This window comes from Vulpes vulpes, chromosome 7, assembly GCF_048418805.1.
Source record: "Vulpes vulpes isolate BD-2025 chromosome 7, VulVul3, whole genome shotgun sequence".
Lineage (NCBI taxonomy): Eukaryota > Metazoa > Chordata > Mammalia > Carnivora > Canidae > Vulpes > Vulpes vulpes.
Genome location: NC_132786.1, coordinates 15,062,181 through 15,083,843, shown reverse-complemented (window position 1 = coordinate 15,083,843; position 21,663 = coordinate 15,062,181). Strand labels below are relative to the sequence as shown.

Here is a 21,663-nt window from a genome sequence, read left to right as displayed (position 1 = left end):
CTGCACGTGTTACTTTCATGCACACATGGGCCTGGACACCTCTGTGTGCCCATGTGTGGAGATGAGCTCTGCTCTGAAGTGACCACCGCACAGGGAGGAGGACTAGAGGTGGACAAGCCTGTCAAGGTGACAGAGCCCATCCAGGATCCCCGGGGGGATGCCTGCAATGGCACGTGTTGTAGCCCATCACCCACTCAGCACACTGCAAAGACCCGTCAGGCCGAAGGAACTCAGCAGCTGCTCCCTTCCCGGCGGCAGGGCTCCTGCTCGCTGGATCTCACAGGAGGCAAGGAGACACACACAGCCGGCTGCATCCAAACTAAAAAGACTGTTTATTAACCACCCCTCATTTCCCACACAGGAAAGGTCAGAGAAGCCTGGGCCCTGAGGCAGAGCAGGGACCCATACTGGGAGTGGACAGCATGGCATCCAAACCTGCAGGCAGAGAAATGTCAGTCAGACATGCATAGCAGGCCGAGCCACCCACTCCCACTCAGCACCTGAGCCAGAAATTTCATCTCCTCTCAGAAGGGAAGCCAGTGAGGAAGCATACCTGCTGGGGGTGGGGCACAAAGGCCGCTCAGATCCAGCTGCACCCCTGCAGTGTATGATGGGCAGGCCACACCCCTGGCGCTGACCTCTGGCAGGAGATCAAGGTACCTGGACTGGCTGTGAATATCAAGCAAACACCCTGAGCACAAAGCCAGGGACTATTCGGAGCCCGTTACCCCTAAGAAACCTGTGATGGGACCTGAATCTGGATCTGCCACTACCCACCCCCCCCAAACGGTGGGCTGCGGGGCCTTTGTGATGGGACTCTGGCAGCAGCCTGATCTTCCCAGGGTCCCAGGCGAATCCCAAGCCACAAAGGCAGTCAATGAACCTTTCTGGAACTCAATCACCTTACTTAGGAGATGAAGGTCAGACCAAGTCAGTGGTTCTGAACTTCTTCTCTGGTGGGGGTGGGGTGGGCTCACGGGAATGAACAGAAGTGAAGACAGGCCTCTCCAGCACGTGTACCGCGGCAGATCACAGACACAGCCACAGCCACGCAGTGATGACCAGTCCTGTCGGCGTTCTTCTGGCTCTGGCACCTGGCTCAGGCGAGGGCAGACTGTACATCCTGTGCTGGGCAGGGACCCAGAGCAGAGCCTGCTGGGAGAGGCGCCAGTCAGACGAGAGAGGAGATTGATCTATTCCGTCCCACGACCGACAAGGTGGCCCCCCAGTTTCAGGGATGCTGGTGAGACATAAGAGGCTCTGATTAGAGAGAGGAACAGCTGATGCTTCTCCACAGGAGTAGCCAGAGTGGCACCTCCCGCCAGTCCCAGTGCCCACAGGGTGACACATGGGAGCCAGAGGACACCTGGCATGTGTGGTAGGCCATGAGGTATAGGAGAGCTGGACCCCTGGCATAAGAGAGCAGGCAGGCCAGCTCTGTACTACCTCCTCCATCCTGCAGCTGCATGCCACGTGAACGTCCTCAGAAAGATGGGCCAATGGGCAGCCCTGGCGGCTCAGCGGTTTAGCGCTGCCTTCAGCCAGGACGTGATCCTGGAGTCCTGGGATCGAGTCCTGAGTTGGTCTCCCTGCATGGTGCCTGCTTCTCACTCTGTCTGCGTCTCTGCCTCTCTCTCTGTCTCTCTCATAAATAAATAAGACCAGAAAGAAAGGAAGAAAGGAAGGGAAGGAAGAAAGAAAAGAAAGAAAGGAAAATGAAGGAAGGAAAGAGAAAGAAAAGAAAAAAGAAAAAGATGAGCCAAGGTGCAGCCAATTCCCTGGGTACTCACGGAGCCCCCTGAGTGCAGCCGGTGTGCTCAGTGTCTGCACCTGGGCAGAAGACACAGACCCCAAGTCTGCGGGAAGCCTTGGCCTTGGAGAGTTGGTGTGGCCTGGCCAGCCACCCAAAGGAGCCCAAGGCTCTGCTGCCCTGCCGTGACCCCCCACCCACGTCAAGATCCCACTCCTCCCTCCTGCTCAGGCATGGGGAAGGGAACAGATGCCTGGAGGGGGTTTCTGGCTGGGCGACCCTGCTCGTGTGCGACCGAGACCACCTCCTGGTGGTCAAAGATCTGAACCTCGCGGGGAACTAAGATTTACGAGTCAAGCAAGCCTGCTGGTCCCGAAGCCTCCCTGCAGCAGCGCGGGCGCGGAACCTCACCTCTGGCTCTGCGGGGCCAGCCTTGCCCCTCGCTCCTTTGCGGTATTTGCCGGGGGCGGCCCCACTCCTCCGGGGCTTCATTTTTAGCGTGCGTGGGGCTGTGGAGGGTCAGGAAACAGCGTGAGCAGGGAGCCAGGCACCCAGCAAACGGCCCAATCCCGAGTGCCTGTTCAGGCGGGAGGCTCCGCAACCTGCACGGTCCCCGACCGCGGCCGCGGAGCACCTACGGCGCTGACCGTCGGCGCTTGAGCAGCCTCGTGGGACCACACGTGGCCCAGGTCAGCGCGGCAGCCGGAGGCGGCGGCAGCCTGTCTGAAATTTCTATAACCTCGCTCTGGATGGAGCAGGGCAAGGCCTCAAACCGTCTCAGGATGCTGTCGCAAGCGGTGCAGGAATGCGCAGGGTCACCGCAGACCCCAGCACGCTGGACGCTTGCCGGGCCCCGAGGGCCGCCGAGCGGGGCGTCCCCGCACCCCGACACCCAGCAGCAGCGCGCCCCGCCGCGGCCTCTCCCCGCAGTCCTCCTCGCACGCAGGCCGCGCTCCGCTCGCACTCCGCAGCCGCAGCCCGAGCCCGAGCCCCTCGGGCGGGCTCCGGGACTGCCGGGCGCCGCCACTACCCCGCGCTCGGCCCTCGGAGGCTCGGGAGGAGGCGGGGGGCAGTCCGCGCCGCGCTCCGGCGAGCCGCGACCCCATCGCCTCGAGCGCTCGGCCCGCACCGCAGCCGCTGCTCACCGGGCCTCAGCCGGTGCGGCGGGGCACCGGCTGGAACCCCCGACGGCCTCGGATGGCCTCGGATGCCGGCGCCCTGGGGTCGCCAGAGACACAGGGCTCCCGCGCTCCTCCCCACGCCGCGCGTCGCGTCCTCATGCAGCCCACCGGAAGCCGGGTGCGGTGACGTCACGGGGCGCAGGCGGAAGTTCCGCCTTGGCCGCGGGCCCGGTCCTTCCGGTGCACGTCTGGGCGCCCTGCGCGGCCCGGCGAGCGCGCAGCTAGGCCTGGTCCGGCGCCCCGCCCGCGGACGCCGAGCCGCCGTTCAGCGCGGTGCCCGCGATGCGCATCCGTTTCTGCCTTGATCCTTGTCCATAGAAATGTTTTCTTTATCCCCTGCCTCTGCGGAGCGGCCGTCTGGGCGGAGGGCGGTCGGGTTTTACTTCCATCTCCGCGCTGGACGCACGGAGCTGCCAAGGCTGCGCGGCTGGAAGCCGGCGGGGTGCGGGGGCGAGGGCCCCCGGGGGCACAGCGGAGCGAGGACCCGGGCACCCGCCGCGCTCAGGGGCCCCGAGTGTCGGGCCAAGGCGGCCAGAACTTGTGCTGCGGGGAGAGAAGCTCCGCGGCCCTGAAGCGCCTTTGCTAAATTCATTCACGCACTCGGGGTTGGTGCGTCCCGTTAAGTGTTTTATTAGCTTTGGTGAGGCCGGGCAGGGCTATTCCTTCCAGCTGGAGAGGTTAGCCAGGCGAGAGCTTGGTGCTGTTGGCCTCCCGACACCCTCCCAGGGGAGCATCTGGGAGCCAGGAAGGCCCCAGGCACCTGGTGGGGGTGTGGTGGGCGCGCGAGCATCCCCCAGGCCTGGAAGACCAGAAGCTCTTTCTTAAAATGACAACCAACAGAATCCATTGGAGACGGAAAGATGCTCCATGGAGATTAACCCCCCCGCCAAGTAATAAAGGACACGAGAACCCTAGAAACCTCATAATCAGAGCTTGATTGCAGGGAGGCCCTCTGAGACTGACACAGAGACCTCTCAGCGCTTCTTCACTATCAAACCGTGCAAAAGAATGTTCTCTAAATCCACATCTCAGAGGAATAACCATTATTCCTGCAGGCAGCTGGGATGTATGCCCAAGAGAGAAGACCGTTAGCAGTTTGGGTCTGGAAGAATTCAGAGGGTTAGAGCTGGGGAGCTTGTGGCCTGCATCGCCTGTGGCTTGCGGCTGAGCCTCTGACCGGGTGGTACCACCTGGAGCGGGTTGGTCCTTTATCATTTACAGGCAGAAACTAGAAAATACGGATTCACCGAGAACTCACTTGAAGTTCTTGAAGAAATTCTTCTCTTTCACTTAAGGAAGTCACCCCCCTTCTCTCCTTTGGATTTAGCGCGGGCACATGCCAGAGAACGACTTGGAGATACTGAGTTAGTTACTTGCTAGCCGTTTTGTTCTCATGAGGGAGCTAGTTGATGGGCATCAGGGACAGGAACGAAAACACTGAAGTCTTCTCAGCCTTGGGAATGGGGAAAACATTCACTTAACAAAATAAAGAACAGGGCAGCCCGGGTGGCTCAGCAGTCTAGCGCCGACTTCAGCCCAGGGCCTGATCCTAGAGACCTGGGATCGAGTCCCACGTCAGGCTCTCTGCATGGAGCCTGCTTCTCCCTCTGTGTATGTCTCTGCCTCTCTCTGTGTCTCTCATGAATAAATAAATAAAATCTTAAAAAAATAAAGAAAGAACAAACCGCACCAGTTAGTTGGAATCTAGCCAACATGTGGGTCGGAGAAAACTACCTCTGAGCAGGCCAGTTGATAAATCTCCAGTGTTCAGGGCGTTCTGGAAAACTCAAGTCTAGTGGGAAGGCATCTGTATGAGACCATGTCTAGGAACCGTCAGTGCCCTCCTGTCTCAGCCTGGTCAGGTGTGTGTCATTTGTTTCACTAGAACTTCTTGGATACAAAGAGGAATCCCACGCAGTCCCTAAAGGACCTTATAGTTTAGTAGAGGGAATGTCCGAACATGGTTGACTCTAGCATCAGGAGATGCAGAGAAAGCACTCTCAGGCTGGAGGAGGGAAAAGTTGCATCTGAAGATTTAGTGGAAGAGGTGCTACTTCAACTGGGTGAAAGAGCCCAACAGCCAGATCCACCAGGGACAAACCAGGTATCCCTAAATTTGGTTTATTAACCTGCTGCAAAGAGAGAACCCTAGAGACAGCTGTGCTGCATCTCATTGCAAGGGTAGAAAGGAAATCTTGGAAGGTTTGGGATTGCATTGAGTAATTACTTATCATATTCTTTTAAAAAAGATTTTATTTATTCATGAGACATACAGACATAGGCAGAGGGAGAAGCAGGCTTCCGCGGTTAGACCGATGTAGGACTTGATCCCAGGATCCCGGGATCATGACCTGAACAGAAGGCAGACGCTCAACCACTGAGCCACCCAGGCGTCCCTATTTTTTAAAAAAGATATTATTTAACTGACACAGAGAGAACAAGAGTGCAAGCCGGGGAGCGAGAGGCAAAGGGAGCCCCATGCAGGGCTTGATTCCAGGACCCTCAGATCATAACCTGGGCTGAAACCAAGAGTTGGACGCTTCACTGACTAAACACCCCCCCAGGCCTTTCCGGTCATTTTGTTCATGAGGTGGGGCCACAGGGTGGGCTTGGAAGGTTACTGGTAAGAGGAAGGAGGCCCTCTGGACACTTTGCAACTGAGGTGTGACCTTGGGAGGAATATTGTGTTCTCTGAGCACTGCAGCTGCCTCATCCTGTGGGTTATGAGAAACTGCATAAACACGTGGCCAGCGGCCAGACCATTCATAGACCTCGCCGGCTGACCTGGTGCAGCCTGCTCAGAAATGAGGCCCTCCTCTGCAGAAGACCCCCCACCCCCACCCCGCCCTGGAAGCTGGCTGCTAGAAGTCATACTTGGGGGAATTCAGACTGCTGTCTCTAGTGACAACCCAGGAAGCCACACGATACCACATAACAATCCAGATAAGCCAGAGAGCCAGGACTTGGTCAGCACCTGACATCTTACCTAACTTTGGTTCCCAGTTCCAACTCAGGACCAACCAGAGAAAACCAAACACATGGCATGCCCCACGTCCACTTAGAGCACCTCCTGCTCCTTAGGCCCCCAGCCCCTGCAGGGCAGCTCTGAGTCCACCTCTTTCAGCCATGAAGTTCTCCCCCTCCCCACCTGCCTTTGGGCCTCTACCAAACCAAGGGATGCAGTGACTCCCTCATTATAGCAGGCTCTGGACAAATAGCCTTGCTTGTTCTCATTTGTTTGGTCCTCCTTATTTCCCCCAGATTATGGGGTGCAAAGAGCTTGGTTGGTGAACATGTTGGAGGTGCTGGTGGAGTAGTGCCCCCAGAGAGACATGGGGATGCTGGGTGGCTGTCCCTACACCTTGCCATAGGCATCTTTCCCATCTGAATGTTTACCAGTTTTCTTTATCGTGTCCTTTAAAGAAAAAAAAAGTCTTTATTTATGTGACAGGGAAAGTCAGAGAGGATGGGGGAAGGGCAGAGAGAGAGGGAGAAGCAGACTCTCTGTTAAGCAGGGAGCTCAGACGATGTGGGATGATGCAGGGCTCAATCCCAGAACCCTGAGGACCCTAGGACCCTGGCCCACTCACTGAGACAGCCAGGTGCCCCTATCTTGTCCTTTTATAATAAACTGGTAAGCAGTAAGTGAACTGTTTTCCTGAGTTCTGTGAGCCACTCTAGCAAGTTAACTGAGCCCAAGAGAGGCTTGTGGGAGTCCAGAGTAATAGCCAATTAGCACAGGTAACAGCCTGGACTGCTGTTGGCATCTGTGTGGGCAGTTTTATGGGACTGAGTCCTCAACCCCTGGGATCTGATGCCATGTCTGGGTAGATGCTGCTGAGTGAGTTAAAGTGTGGGACATTCTGCTGGTATCACAGAACTTCTTGGTGTTGGGAAAACCCTTGGATGTCTGATGTCAGCAGTGTTGAGAGAGTGCCAGCCATGCAAGAGCAAAGGAGGCACAGGAGGGGAGTGGGTTTTTCCTGACACACAGGCTAAGGGGAGTTTGAGGAGTGTTCTTTGCTGCAAAATACGTAAAGGTACATGAGTGGGAGACTAATTGCTAGGTACACTGCCTTGTTTGTGTTTGGGGATGTGGCTGCTAAATTAGTGCAGGAGATAGAGTGAGGGACACCCGAGTGGCTCAGTGGTTGAGCGTATGCCTTCTAGCTCAGGGCGTGACCCCAGGGTCCTGGGATCGAGTCACATGTCGTGCTCCCTGCATGGAGCCTGCTTCTCCCTCTGCCTGTGTCTCTGCCTCTCTCTCTCTGTGTCTCTCATGAATAAATGAATAAAATCTTAAATAAAAAAAAGGTAGAGTGAAAGATCTTTTCACCCACCTCCGATCTATGTGCCAAAGGACCTGGAATATGCCTGGGGGTGCTATACAAACAAGTGTTAAGTATAGCAGAGCAACAAAGGGTTGGCTGGTTAAAGCAAGGAGAGGTCTGAAGGACACGAGGATTGTAAATACAAGATGCAGCTACTACTCTGAGGGCTGAGATGCGCTCCCAGAGAAAAGACCCCTTCCCCCCAGGGCTGAGAGCCTAGCGACAGCTCCGCACGTGCTGGAGAAGTGCCCGCAGGACTCGCTGGGAGTCCTTGTAGAGCCTAGGGAAAGCTGGCCACGGAGAGTTGCTAAGTTCCCTCGGAGGCAGGTGCTCCAAGGCCCCGGAGCTGTGAGAAGCTGCCCCTGCGGCGGGGGGGGGGGGGCGGGGGGGGCGGGGGGAGGCCGCAGAGGCTGCAGGTGCCTGCCTAGGAGCTCCCTGGAGGCCTTGTCTCCCACACCGCCTCCCAGTGCTTCCTGCTGCACATCTCTGCAGCGCTGGGCCATCCGGGGACAGAGGAGGCGCAGAGGGCCTGGCTCCAGCGCAGGGTCCATCGGGGACGGGGGAGGCTCAGAGGGTCCGGCTCTAGCGCGCAGGGCAGGAAAGGAGCGCGAGCGGAGCTGGAGGGATGCACGGAGCTGGCAGAGGTCACCGCTTAACACAAGTGTCAGTTCACTCTCTAGGGGCGCTGCAAGGGGCTCACTGGCAGCTCGTGGCGGGACGCGGCCGACCCCAGCCTGCGGAGGGGCGGACGTTGACACAGCCTGGTAGCTGCTGGCCGGTTGCGCTTTGTCCCGACGGGTGCCAGGAGTTGCGTCCTACCGCACCCCACCTTCCTGAGGGCTTAAGCAACACGGGTGCTGGAGCGCAGGAAGGCTTAAACGGGCGTCACTGGGGACCTGAAGGTACTCGGCAAATTGAGAAAGAGAAAGGAAGTAGCTTCGCCCCGCCCCCTTCCTACCAGCCCCGCCCACCAGCGTCCAAGCCACGCCCTCCTCTTCCGGCCAGCCCCGCCCCCCTCCCCGTCCCCGTCGGCCCCTTCCCCCAGACCCCGCCCCCACCTTGCTGCCGGCCCCGCCCTTCCCTCCCTGCTAGCCACACCCCTTCACGCAGGCCCCCGCCTCCCAGCCCCTCCCCACCAGCCACGCAAGCCTCACCTTCCTGCGAGCCCCTCCCTCCCCACAGGCCACGCCCCTCACCTACTGAATAGCTCCTCCCCCTCATCGTGGCCCCGCCCCCGTTTCCCGTCGGCCCGAGTCGGCGGAGTGGGGGGGCCCTTCCCGAGCGCGAGGCACGCCGGGAAGTGGCTGCCCTAAAGATGGCGGCAGAATTGAAAAGTTGAAGCGGTTCCTGGAGCCCTGAGAGGCAGGGGACGGGCAGGGAACGGGCTGGGGCGGGGCTCGCGCTCTCTTGCCCTCCTTGAAGGGGTGGGGCGGGGTAGGGGCGCGACAGGCGCGCTCCCGCGGCCGAGGGGGCGGGCCCAGGCGGGCGCGTCCCCGGGGGCCCCGAGGGCGGGGGCGGGGCCGGGGGCGGGGCGTCGCCTCGGCCCGGAAGTGCGGGGTGCGGGGTGCGGGGCGCGGACGTCCCCTGGCGGCCGCGGCGGGAGACTGCGGCCGCGCGGGCGGGAGGCGCGGGAGGCGCAGGAGCGGCGGCGACGGCGGCCGCGGGGCCGGGCGAGCATGTAGCGGCCGCGGGCGGCGCGGGGCTCCCGGGGCGGGCCGGGCCGGGCCGCGGGAGCCGCTCGCGGCGACATGGAGGAGGAGGGCAAGAAGGGCAAGAAGGTGAGCGGCAGCGGCAGCGTGCTCCCCGGGCCGGGCCGGGCTGGACCCCAGGGCGGGGCGGGGGGGCCGGGGCTGGACCGGGAGGCGCCGCCGCCGCCGGTCGGGGGAGGTCGGGGGACGTCGGGGGACAGCGGGGCCGGCAGGCTGGGGCCCCCGGCGGACCTCGCGCGCTGGGCCCGGGCGGCGGGGGTCGGTGTCCGCGGATGCGCCGGGAGGCGAGTCCCTGGACAATGGGGCTAGGTGGTCCTCCGCCCGGCCCGCCCCGCGGGGAGGAAGGAGCCACGCCTTTCCGCCCCTTCCGGTCAGCGCGTCCCCCTAACCCGGGCTGTGCACATGGCCCTGCCCGCGGGCTCCTCCGGGCCGGGGAGGGGGCGCGGGCGCGGGCGGGCCCCGGGGGCTCTCCAGGGCCGGGGTCTCCGCTGCCCAAGGGACCTCTGTGTCCTGATTCCGAAGAAGGGAGAAGCTGTGCTTAGGGACAGCTGCTCGCGGCTCGCTCAGCGGTTGCAGGGTCGCTCCATTTGGCGCTTGGATTTCGGGCACAGTTTAAGGGGCTCCTTAGTTTGTGTCGTTTTACAAATGTGGCTTTAACTGTAGGCTGGAGTAGTTGATAAACTCATTTTCAGGAGACTAATAGCGGAGAGGCCCTTAAGAAGAAAAACCAGATTTCAATGAAATTTCTCCTTTCTCATCTGCTGGATTTCGTTAACGTGCACTTCGGGTGCACGAGTTTCAGACTTTGGGAGGTCCTCTGCTCTCCCCAGTCTGCACAGCCGGCTGGAGGCAGCTGTGCCCATCCTCTGACTCCGCACCTTGTTTTACATGATGCACCATTTTTGGAAGGCTGTGCTTGAAATCCGGTGTGGCCAGGTGGTCCTGGGGGATCCTGTGGCGCTCTCTCTCTCTCTCTCTCTCTCTCTCTCTCTCTTTCCCTCTCTCCCTCTCCTTGCTGGGTCGTGAATGTGTGTCTCATTCAAGTACGGTACCAGTTGCAGTTCCTAAGTCTGGAAAACAGCCTGAGCAAGTGATTCAGTCTGCCAGCGCTAGACTGCAGGGGGGTGCTGTGCTGCCCACCACAAAGGGGGAGAGCTGAGCTTAATGTTTCTGCCACAGCTGGGAGAAGGCTCCACATTGCATCTTTCCCTGTTATACAGCAGGCAGGTGGACCAGGGCCCCCACCGGAGATGGCCTGGCTGCCAGTGGTGCTCATGTCCCAAGCAGATCTCGGGGCTTGGCCTGGAAGCATCTTCCACACTCGGGCCAGAAGGTGCTGGCTACAGAGGCTCACCTCCTTAGAATGGATGCTAACCTGTCAGTGATGGGGGAGCAGGGGGTAGGTACACTGACTTCTTTCTAGAACCTTCTACAAGGTTTGGTAGGAAAAGTAGAATATTCCACAATGTTGAGAGAGACAAAGAATCCATGAGATATTCCTGAGCTTTTAAAATAGAAGTGAGAAGCCAGTAAAAATCAAGAATTTTAGGGATGCCTGGGTGGCCCAGTGGTTAATTGTCTGCTTTAGCTCACGTTGTGACCCCGGGGTCCCAGGATCAAGTCCTGCATCAGGCTCCCTGCAGGAAACATGCTTTTCCCTCTGCCTGTGTCTGTCTCTCTCTATCTCTCAAGAATAAATAGCTCAGCGGTTTAGCGCCGCCTGCAGCTCAGGGCGAGATCCTGGAGACCCTGGATCGAGTCCCATGTCCGGCTCTCTGTATGATGCCTGCTTCTCCCTCTGCCTGTGTCTCTGCCTCTCTCTCTCTCCGTCTCTATGAATAAATAAATAAAATCTTTAAAAAAAAATAAGTAAATAAAAATCTTTAAAAAAAATAAGAAACAAAACAACTCAACAATTTCGAGTTAGGAGCAGTTTAACATTCAGGCTGGAGAAGGTTGATGCTGAATTTCTTTTTTTTTCTTTTTTTTTTTTTTGATGATGAATTTCATTGTGTCTGTTGGAGAAGATAATCACTGGTTACATAGTTGCCTAAGCCAGGAGCTCTGTGTTTTCTCTGTGGTCTGCCCCTGCCCTAGCTCATGTTCCCATAGGCAGGCCAGCCAGACAGCTCTGGGACGTGAATTCCTATCCAGGCCACGACTTAGCACACTTTCCCTGCTGCTTCTGGCCAGAACCTTCCTGCTCTGCTCCTCTTGCAGTGAGGTCACCTCCAGCTCATGAAATTTGGTGCTTACGTTGTTCTCATTATGGTCACATAACCAGATTAGTCTATTTTAAAAGTTACACACAAATTCCAAAAAAAAAAAAAAAAAAAAAAAGTTACACACAAATTCAAGCTAAAACAGTGGAAGTAAGGACCTAATAGTTTTATGAAAGTACAGTTCAGACATTTAAATTCCTTCTTCAGGGGCACCTGGGGGGGCTCTCGGTGAAGCATGTGTCTTTAGCTCAGGTCGTGATTTCAGGGCCCTGGGGTTGAGCCCCATGTCAGGCTCCCTCCCTGCTCAATGGGGAGTCTGTTTCTGCCTCTCTGCCCCACTCTCCAGCTCGAGCTCTCTTTGTCAAATAAACAAATAATTATATATATATATATATATATATATATATATATATGTATTTAATTTATTTACTTACGAGAGACCTAGAGAGGCAGAGACACAGGCAGAGGGAGAAGCAGGCTCCATGCAGGGAGCCTGACGTGGGACTCGATCCTGGAGACCCGGGGTCAATTTGGGCTGAATGCAGGTGCTAAACGGCTGAGCCACCCAGGGATCCCAAATAAGTAAAATATTAAAAAAAAGTTCTCTTCAGTGAGCTCCCTCAGAATTACAGATTTTTTTTTTTTTTTAAGATTTTATTTATTTGAGAGAGAGAACGCACAGGCAGGTGGGCAGAGGGAGAGGGAGAAGCAGACTCCCTGCTGAGCGGGGGAGCTTGATGTGGGGCTCGATCCCAGGACCTCGAGATCATGACCCAGGCCAAAGGCAGCTGCTCAACCAACTGGGCCACCCAAGTGCCCTGAAAATTGCAGATTAAACCTTTATTTTGTATTTTGATTTTGACGTTTTTTTAAGTAGGCTCTAGGCTCATCATGGAGCTTGAACTCATGACCCTGAGATCAAGAGTCACATGCTGTACTGACCGAGGGAGCCAGCCGCCCCCAGATTTATACTTTATAAATGTGGATTGGTAGGTGTTTTCATGTCTTCAGACACTTGTCCTGGTGTCTTGTCAAGCAGTTATTCAAGCTTCTTCTAATGTGGCCTCAGGACAGGAGTCTGTGAACTGCCAGAAAATAAGTAGGACAGAGTGGATTTCATATAAAGTGGCCCCAGGTACAGTTCTGTCCGTTCATTTTTCTCTTTCTTTCAACGGGGAAGTAGGGGAGAGGGAGAGAGAATTTTAAGCAGATTCCACACCCAGTGGGGAGCCCGGCCTGGGGCTCGATATCATGACCCTGAGATCAGCACCTGAGCCAAAATCAGGAGTTGGACGCTCAACTGACTGAGCCTCTGAGGTGTCCCCAGCCCTGTCCTTTCTTAGGCTACCCTGGCACATATGATGAGGGCGATTGGAACCCTTGTAATGTGTCATGGAAAATCCTGGCTGATGGGGACGCTGGAGGAGCTGGTCAGGAAATGAGCAGGTCCTCGTTCATCTGTGGGATGCGTATGTGGACCAGGATATCCACTGGCTGCTAGTGGTGTGGGGCCTGGGGAGCAGGACTGACTGCTGGGGCACACATCCTGCACACATGTCCTCACGGTGGCTGGTATCTTTCAGATCATGAGTCCTGATTTGGGGTTTGGAGAATAAGGTTGCCTCTTTATGAAACGGATCCAAGTTTCATGAATTTTGACACTGTTCTGTCAGGCTGTAATTCTTTTTTGTGACAAACGTAGGTGTACACGTGAGTTGGATTGAATGCTTGATTGGACAAAGACCTCAGCCTGTGGGAGGTCACCACCGGGCCTCTACTCTGTTGGGTCCCTGCTTTTGCTACGGCGGGTCAAACCATCAGTGGCCAAGCTTTCAACCTGAACAGTTGAATATTTTTACACTGGGTTACTTTGTTTGCATTTTGTAAAAGGAAAGAAAGAAAGAAAAAGAAAGGTTATAAGGTACCCCAGAAATGTAGGGCTGGATGTTAAATGATAGCAAGGAGTTATTTTTTTTTTAGATTTTTAAAAATATTTATTTATTTATTTATTTATTTATTTATGATAGAGAGAGAGGCAGAGGGAGAAGCTGGCTCCATGCCGGGAGCCTGATGTGGGACTCGATCCCGGGACTCCAGGATCGCGCCCGGGGCCAAAGGCAGGCGCCAAACCGCTGAGCCACCTAGGAATCCCTTAGCAAGGAGTTATTAATTTTGTTGATATAATGTTTCTATCATGTGGTCCAGGTCTGATTGATAGACATGTGTACTGAGCTATTTATAGGTAAGGTCATGTGAGTCCTAAGATTTGTTTTACTCAGACTGGAAGCAGAACAGAGGGGAGATAGCCCAATGCGCTGGAGGTGCATGTTCCTCATCCATTATTCTGTTTACTTTTTGGAATTTTGGAGTTTTCATATAAAAAGTGGGGAGAAAGCAGTCCCCCACATTATGGGTCCTGGGTCCTCAGCTCCTGTAGCTGCTGGATTGCCCCTCAGGTGGTGTCTGTGAGGCACTGGTGCTTGGCTGGACCAGTGCCTTTATACCTTTGCATGTCCAGCTGTCAGCCTTCCACACCAGTGTGCGAGTGCCTGTTTGTGTGTGAGTGTGTGCGTGTGCGTATGTAGCTAAAATGAAAATCTAAAGAAATGGTACTTTTCTTTTTTTATTTTTTTAAAGATTTTATTTATTCATGAGAGACACAAAGAGAGAGGGAGGCAAGAGACACAGGGAGAGGGAGAAGCAGGCTCCAGGCAGGGAGCCCGATGTGGGACTCCATCCGGGGTCTCCAGGATCACGCCCTGAGCCAAAGGCAGACGCTCAACCGGTGACGCACCCAGGCGTCCCAGAAATGGCACTTTATATAAGCAACACAATCTGATTTTTTTTCCTCTGTTCCTTTTTGTTTCTCTCATTAAAAACTGCCAGTCATGATGTGTCGCAGCCATCACATGGGGTTCACAAAGGGACTTTGGGGTCTGTGCCTTGTTTTATCTTTCTGCTGGAGTAGGTTTCACAGTGACTCTTGGGTGACCATGTGGCACCCCCGAGCTGGGAGGTGGGCGGTGGGGGGGCAGGAGGTGCCTGGTGGAAGCAGTAGGTCCAGCGGCCAGTGGACAAGTTCAGTGAGGCCAGCAGTCACGAGGCTCATTCCTCTCCGATTTGGAGAGTTCCCATTCACACAGTACCTTGTATTTATTAGTTTTCGACCTAAAGAACCATAGAGTCCCTGCCACCTTCAGATCCGTGACTCGCCGGCCATTGCGGGTGAGACCCAGAGAGCATACCCGAACCTCATGATACTTCTCCGTTCCTGCTCGAGCATCGTTTGGAGAGGAACACATTTCTTTCAGCGATGGTACCACCAAGGAGGCTGCTCTTAAGCGAGAGGGGCTGTCAGCCTTGCACCTATGAGGTCGGGGACAAGTGCCTTCTGTACTGAGGGGCTCCGTGACTATGGTCACTGTTGCTGTCCTGTTTGTTCCTTTCTGTCAGCAGCACTAGCCTGGCTCGTCACTGCTCTCTGGTGAGAGTGACCAGCCACCAATGTGACAGCATGAAATCTTCCTGTTGGTTTACCCGATCGCCTAGGACAGGCTTTGTGCAGTGAGAAGCATGGCTCAGGCTGCTGCATCTGGTCTGGAGAGCAGGTGCCCACATGGCGTGGGAGAAGGGGGCACCCTGGGTATCAGCTCACCCCACCTGGGGACCATGTACGTGATGTTCAGCAGTGGGTGGGGTGCAGGATGGGGCCCCTGAGGTCTGGGAGGCCCTGGGCCCAGGCTGGGGAGAGGGGGTCGGCCCTTTGTGCCGCAGAAGCTGCTGGGGGTTGCCTCTCTCCAGTGACTGTTCCCTGGTGCTGACTGTGTGCCAGGAACAGATGCTGGGGACACAGATGAGCTCTGTGGCCACTGAGCCAGAAGTGGGGCTTCAGAGGACACACGAGAGTGGAACTTCAGAGAAAGTTCCTTTGATGAGACCAAATGAGAAAGCACTTTCTGTTATGAAGGCGGCAGGTCCAAGTGTGAGAAGTTCCTGTATTGAAGCTCTTGTGCCTCGACTTTGAACATCATCAGTGTGCAGGCAGCTGGTCCTCATCCACTCCTCCTCCCCAGGTACCTTGGGCTGAACTATTTTCCCCCCAAATCTGAAGGGTGGAGCCCCAAGCCCCAACACCTACGAACAGGTCTGTATGTGGAGAGGGGTCTTTAAGGAGGTGATGAGGTAAACGAGGTCACTAGCGTGGGCCCTGCTCCAGTGTGACTGCGTCCTCATCAGAAGAGGGCGTCAGGATGCAGACCCGCACTGAGGGATGACCTGGGGAGGACACGACCATCCGTTCACCCAGGGGAGGCGTTGGGAGGGACTGCCCTCCCCGCCCCCCTTCCCGCCCCCCGGATCTCAGACGTCCGGCCTCCAGCACCAGGGGAGGACGGATGCTGTTGCAGCCACCTGCTCTGGTGTTTGTTAAAGCGGAGTAAAACAGGCTATCCTGAAGCAAGCCCTGGACATCAGGGTGATGTGGCAAGAGTCCTGTGCTAGGACCACATTGGGGGAATTGGTCTCAGTGTCACCCAGAGGTTCTGAGCACCTGGTCTCCACAGTCCCGTCCCACACGGACAGGCTATTCAGGGTGGCAGGGTGACCTGGCGCTGTGCTCTGTGGGCCGCCGACCACATGCCTGTGTGGCCTGTGACAGGCTGTGTGCTGGGCTCTGAGCCTCAAGATCCTGCCTGCAGCTGGAGAGTGGGCTGAGCGGGTCTGTCGTGACCCTGCGCCCAGGTCCATGCCAGCTCTTCCCACCATTGAGCTTGCTCACTCTCCTCCCTCCGCCCAAGAACAGTAGCTTGGTTTTCATGGTTATGCAGGGAGTTTAGGTTTGGGTTTGTCATCTCCCCATTCTCTCTCTGTCTCTCGTGAATAAATAAATAAAATCTTAAGAAAAAAAAAAAAGAAAAATTTTCCCCTTAGCTGTGTGTGCCAGAAATGTTACCCTTTTTTCTCCTAAGCGTGCCTGAATAGTAGCAGGGTTGGTGTTTTTGTTTGCCAGGCTCGTGCCAAGAATTAGGGCATTTGATTGTGGGCATTGGATGTGTGCAGTGGAAATAATCCCCTTTACTGAGTGCAGCAGGAAGTTGAAATTTGGGCTTTTGTTCGAGGCTTAGGATGGTGGGTATCTTGTAACCCCGGAGGGGGAATGAGAGTTGAATGATGAAAATGAGAATGGTCCACGTGGACCTGTGGGGTTCCTGTCTGTACGGAGCACTTGCTCTGGAGCTGCTCACTTGTGTGGGCCCTGCTGTTTCACCTGCTGGCACTCCTGACTTGGACAAAGACACTTGTTTCTTTGGCTTTTTTTTTTTTTTAATTAATGAGAGACACATACAGAGAGAGAGGCAGAGACGCAGGCAGAGGGAGAAGCAGGCTCCATGCAGGGAGCCTGACGTGGGACTCGATCCCAGGTCTCCAGGATCACACCCCCGGCTGAAGGCGGATGCTAAACCACTGAGCCACCCAGGGATCTCCTGTTTGGCTTTTTATTTTTTTTTTTAAGATTTTATTTATTTATTCATAGAGGCACAGAGAGAGTGAGAGAGAGAGAGAGGGGCAGAGACACAGGCAGAAGGAGAAGCGGGCTCCATGCAAGTAGCCCGACATGGAACTCGATCCTGGGTCTCCAAGATCACACCCCGGGCTGCAGGTGGCGCTAGACCGCTATGCCGCTGGGGCTGCCCCTGTTTGGCTTTTTATAGTGACAGTTCTGCACAGTTTCACCCGCAATCTAGCATGCCTCCTGTGTGTCCTTACCATTAACTCTGCAGGCCTGTATGCTCTAGAACATTGCATTTTCCCTCAATGGTGGCCTGGCGGGGATGCAGTTTATGAATCTAATACTTGGACAGACCTATGGGTCACACGTCAGCAAATGTCCCAGGTCCAACTGGCAGGAGACATGTCCCTCTAAATGACTCTCACCGATTTACTGACTCCTGTGGTATGACAGTGGCTGGAGCTGATCTGCCCTTCTTATGTGGAGGTGAGACCCACATCAGGCCCTGTGAGAAGTGTCCTCTCTCCCAGGATTGAATCTTCATTCCCCCTCCTTGGAAAAAGAGTGTACAGTCCACCCCCCAGTGTTTGATCTTGAATGTTCTTGAATACAGCTGAGTTGGAAGGATTTTACAGCAAATCCCTGTCCACCCACCACCTAGATTCCACTGTTAACGTTTGCTATGCTTGTTTTATCCCACACACCTGTCTGTCTCTGAACCCACCTGAAAACTCGCCCTGCCTCTCTGACTCGTTTCAGGGTAAGTTACAGACACCATTCTGCTTCCATCTGGGTACCTCAGCATGATGATCCGTAGCTGGAAATCAATGTTGCTCAGTTTTCTTTTGCTGCAAAATGTATATAAAGTCAAACGTACACATCTTAATAGTGTATTAGCTAAATTTTGACAGATATGTACACCTGTGCAACCCAAAGCCCTGTCAAGAATTAGACTATTGCCATCACCCAGAAAGCCGCTCATACTTCCTAGGATGTGTGTTCCCTCGCCACCCTGGCAGCTGCTGCTCTGGTGGTTGGCGCTGTGGGTGGGCTTGTCAGATTTGGTTTCTGTTCGAGAACTTCATACACATGGATTCAGGCAGTACTTTTTTTTTTTTTTTAAGTATTTTTTTTTTTTTAAGATCTATTTATTTATTTATTCGAGAGAGAGCAAGAGCATGTACACAGAAGGAGAGGGAGAAGCACATCCCTGGTTAGCAGGGAGCCCGGTGCGGGGCTCGATCCCAGGACCCCAAGATCCTGACCCAAGCTGAGGGCTGTCAATGAACCAACTGAGCCTCCTGGGTGCCCCCAGCCAGTACATATTCCCTTTATTCACAGGATTCTGGGATTCACCTGTGATGTCCAGTAGCGGTCTACCGCACGTCTACACCACGGTCTGTTACCCACTCATCTGGTGTCAGCTGTTGGGTTCTTTCGAATCTTACATTCTCCTGAAAAGCAGTGACCATTTGTGAATGGGTCATTGCTTGGACGTATGTGGCCATTTCTTTGGGGTAAATACCTAGTAATTGAATTGCCATCGATGCGTAGTTACGTACTGAACTTTGTAAGACACCGCTGAACCATTCCCTACCAAATTTTTGCCTATTGATTCTATCAGTTACTGAGAGAGTGTTGTTTTGGGTTTCTTTCTCCTTGTAGCTCTGTGCGTTTGGGCTTCAAGTTTGTGTTAAGTACATGCACACTTACGATCGTTATGTCTTGTGGAAAGGAGTCTCTTTCATTGTGAAACGACTGTTTATTTATGGTAATATTTCTTGTTTCAAATTGAATTCTGATGCTAATATAGCCACATCACCTAGCTTGCTTTTTATTTTATTTTATTTATTTATTTTTTAAGCAGTGTGTTTAACTGGGTGATTTCCACAAACTATACACGAAGTTTCTAACTGTCACAATTCAGTGAAGTACAAAACATGAAGTTATAGGCTGTGGGAAGAGAAGGCAACACCAGCGGTGGCACCTTCCAGTCCTGGTTGGTCTAGGAGTAGGGGGTGGAGAAGGTTTCGTCTCAAACTGAGCCCCACATTTCAATGTACAAAAGAATTGCTCTGATCAGTATTAAATTGTATTGAAAACAAAACGGACTAAAAAGCGACTACCACTGTATATTGGGGTGGAAATGGGAGGAAAGAAGGAGTCCTTCAGAGCAGGAGGAGAGACAGCTGGGGAAAGAAAGGTTCAGTGGCTGTGACCTCAGGTGGTCACGCACACTGCTCCATTTTTACTTTTGGTTTCAGGAAGGTCCGATTTTTCTTCTCTTTCTTCCCCTTTGTATTTGCTTGGAAGTTTCGCCAGCTGTCCACACGGCCATCTCTACTTTCCTCAAAGTTTTTCTGCCACTCCCTTCCTCGTTTGGCTTTTTCTTGAACTCCAATCTCTTCTTCCCTTTGTCACTTCCTTTCATGCATTTCTTTGGCTTCTCTCCTTTCCTTTTATTTTTTAAAAGATTTTATTAATTTATTTCTGAGAGACACACAGAGAGAGGCAGAGACCCAGGCAGAAGGAGAAGCAGGCTCCATGCAGGGAGCCCGACGTGGGACTCGATCCTGGGACCCCGGGGTCACGCCCTGGGCCGAAGGCAGGCGCTAAACTGCTGAGCCACCTGGACATCCCCTCTCTCTTTCCTTTTAATTTCCAGCTCAGGAAAGAGTTTCATGGTCTGTTTATATACTGCTTGTTTGAACAGCTCAGGGTCATCCTCCTCCACATTTGTAGGTTTTCCTTCCTTCTTTTTTTTTTTTTCCTTCCTTCTTTAATTGCTTTTTTCTCTCTTTCTCAGTGTGTTCCATGTATTCTTTTCCTGCCTGAATTACATCCAGGGCCCTCTTGTTTTGTTCCTGATCCAGTTGCAACTTATAAGCTTTGTCCACAGCTTCAAAAGCCTTTTGTGCTCTATCGGCATCATCTTGGTTTTTGTCAGGGTGTACCAATATGGGTAACTGTTAAAACCTCTTTTTTTATTTCTTCATTTGTCACTTCAGGATCTATCTGAAGAACCTCAAAAGGGTTCAAATTGAAGTAGGAAGAACCAGGATGGGTCAATCTTTCAATCTGATTTTTGGATATTAGAACTGAATCTCCCTTTTCTATTTGTTTGACCTCAGTGTAGGAGGTCATAAATGCTTCCTTGGTGCTCCCTCTGCCAGCCGAAGTCCTGCTCTCTCCTGGAGCCACCACTTCCCTGCCCCCTTTTTAATGGTTTTGAAACGCTCTTTATTGTCTAGGTGAACAGAAGATAGTGAGATTGTCTTATCTGCTTCTGCATTCATTCTGTTGCTCTGTGTTGTTTTAGTTGAAATGTCCGAAGAAAATCTGGCCTCACACAGCCCTGTAGCTAGAAAAGGGACAAGTGTTATTTTATTTTATTTATCTTTAAATTAATACATTTAAATTAATTTAATTTAATTTATGAGAGACACAGAGAGAGGCAGAGACATAGGTAGTGAGAGGAGAAGCAGGCTCCATGCAGGGAGCCCAATGTGGGACTCGATCCCAGGACCCCGGGGTCACACCCTGAGCCGAAGGCAGATGCTCAACTGCTGAGCCACTCAGGCATCCCAAATGTTTTCAAATATCCTTGCTCACATGGCACATTACCAGACTGTTGAATACCTGCCACACCTATAGATGAAAATGATATTTGCTAATAATTTAGGTTTATCTTTTTTAATATTTTATTTATTTATTCATGAGAGACACAGAGAGAGGCAGAGACTCGACCCCAGGACCCTGGGATCATGACCTGAGCCAAAGGCAGACACTCTGCCTGAGCCACCAGGTGCTGTCTTGTTCTCTTTCTTTCTTTTCTTTCCCTTCTTTTCTTCTTTCTTTTTCTTTCTTTCTTTCTTTCTTTCTTTCTTTCTTTCTTTCTTTCTTTCTTTCTTTTTCTTTCTTTCTTTCTTTCTTTCTAAAAGATTTCGCTCATTTATTTGAGACAAAGAGAGAAAAAACACAAATGGGGAGTAGGGGTAGGGATTAATTCTGGGGGCCCCCCCCCTCCTGTTCCCTCCAGGGCCCCCCACTCATCATGCTCCCTGTTGGTGTCTGTGTGTGGCTTGGGTGCTGGCTGCCGTCCTTCCCAGCGCCCGGGCAGCTCTTGGGGCAGAAGTGGGGACCAGGTAGGTTCTGGGGCGTCCTGCGCTTCGGATGGGCCTGTTGCTGTGGGCTTGGCCTCACTGCCACCTGGACTGCCTTCTGGGGAGGTGGCTGCACACGTTCGGCTGCCCTGGGAGGAAGTAACCAAAGGCCCAGGTGAGGATACAGGAGGCTGTGTATCTGGCTTGTTGGCGGCTCTGGGTCCAGGTGTGTCTGGCTCCGCAGCACCGTCCAGATGGCTCTCAGATGGCAGGGGGAGCGGGGCCTCGGGCTCCGCCCATGTCCCCATCCACCCTTTAGACGGTGTGTGTGCAGAAGGGACAGGTGACCCTGTAGGGGTTCTGTGGAAGCCGTCAGTTGGCAGGGCTCCGCGCAGGATGGCTTCGTGTGGTGGCCGGTGAGCTCAGGGGGTGGGCGCCCATGGCCGGGCGGGAGGGGGCAGGCAGGCCGATTCAGTGCCAGGTGCTGCGGGGCCCTGCTGTTCGCGGGGGCCCGGCCGTGGGTGTACATCGGGCCCGTCTAGGGGGCTGGCTGCTCTCAGCTGTGCGCTCGATGCCCGAGCATCTCCTGCTTACTGTGCCCGTGGAAACGGCCAGTGCAGATGTTGCACAGCCGGCGTTCCAGTCAGCAGAGGGGCTGCTGGGGGCGCGGGGCGTGGGGGCCGACTGCAGACCACAGCTCCTGCACCCGGTGCGGTCAGGCTCGGCCGTCGTCTCCTCTGACACCCTGTCAGCCGCACCCCAAGCCGGCTGTGTGTGTCCCTGGTCCTGGGGACAGGTGCGTGCTCTAGGGCTACAGTGAGCAGAAACATCTGAAATTGTAGGAGACAACTTCCTGAG

The 21,663-nt window shown here is 54.3% G+C and overlaps 1 protein-coding gene, 1 long non-coding RNA gene, 1 other non-coding gene and 1 pseudogene across 11 annotated transcripts in view; 1 reads left to right on the top strand and 3 right to left on the bottom strand.

Moving 5' to 3' along the window:
• Positions 1-313: 313 nt before the first annotated feature.
• LOC112911699 (uncharacterized) lies at positions 314-3,047 on the bottom strand. Its single transcript, XR_012002495.1, has 6 exons — positions 2,896-3,047; positions 2,162-2,259; positions 1,447-1,830; positions 903-1,152; positions 554-669; positions 314-435 (listed from the first exon to the last, which is right to left on the bottom strand). It is a non-coding gene; the product is annotated as an uncharacterized lncRNA (long non-coding RNA).
• Positions 2,468-2,599, bottom strand: LOC112911715 (small nucleolar RNA SNORA9). Its single transcript, XR_003233425.1, has one exon. It is a non-coding gene; the product is annotated as a small nucleolar RNA SNORA9 (small nucleolar RNA).
• A 5,471-nt stretch (positions 3,048-8,518) lies between the features above and the next one.
• The window catches only part of CCM2 (CCM2 scaffold protein), a 42,898-nt gene continuing 29,753 nt past the window's right edge, over positions 8,519-21,663 (top strand). For 2 of the 9 annotated variants that reach the window (XM_072763014.1, XM_072763012.1), the window contains exon 1: positions 8,527-8,624. Coding sequence is in view for 3 of the 9 variants with exons in the window: in XM_072763009.1 (XP_072619110.1) it covers positions 9,011-9,040 (30 nt within the window). In the remaining 6 variants the exon portion in view is untranslated. Of the gene's footprint in view, positions 8,625-8,882; positions 9,041-10,340; positions 10,371-21,663 lie in introns of those variants that run through there. The other 7 variants (XM_072763017.1, XM_072763016.1, XM_072763009.1 and 4 more) reach the window with 7 other exon arrangements.
• Positions 19,290-21,113, bottom strand: LOC112911710 (dnaJ homolog subfamily C member 8 pseudogene; annotated as a pseudogene).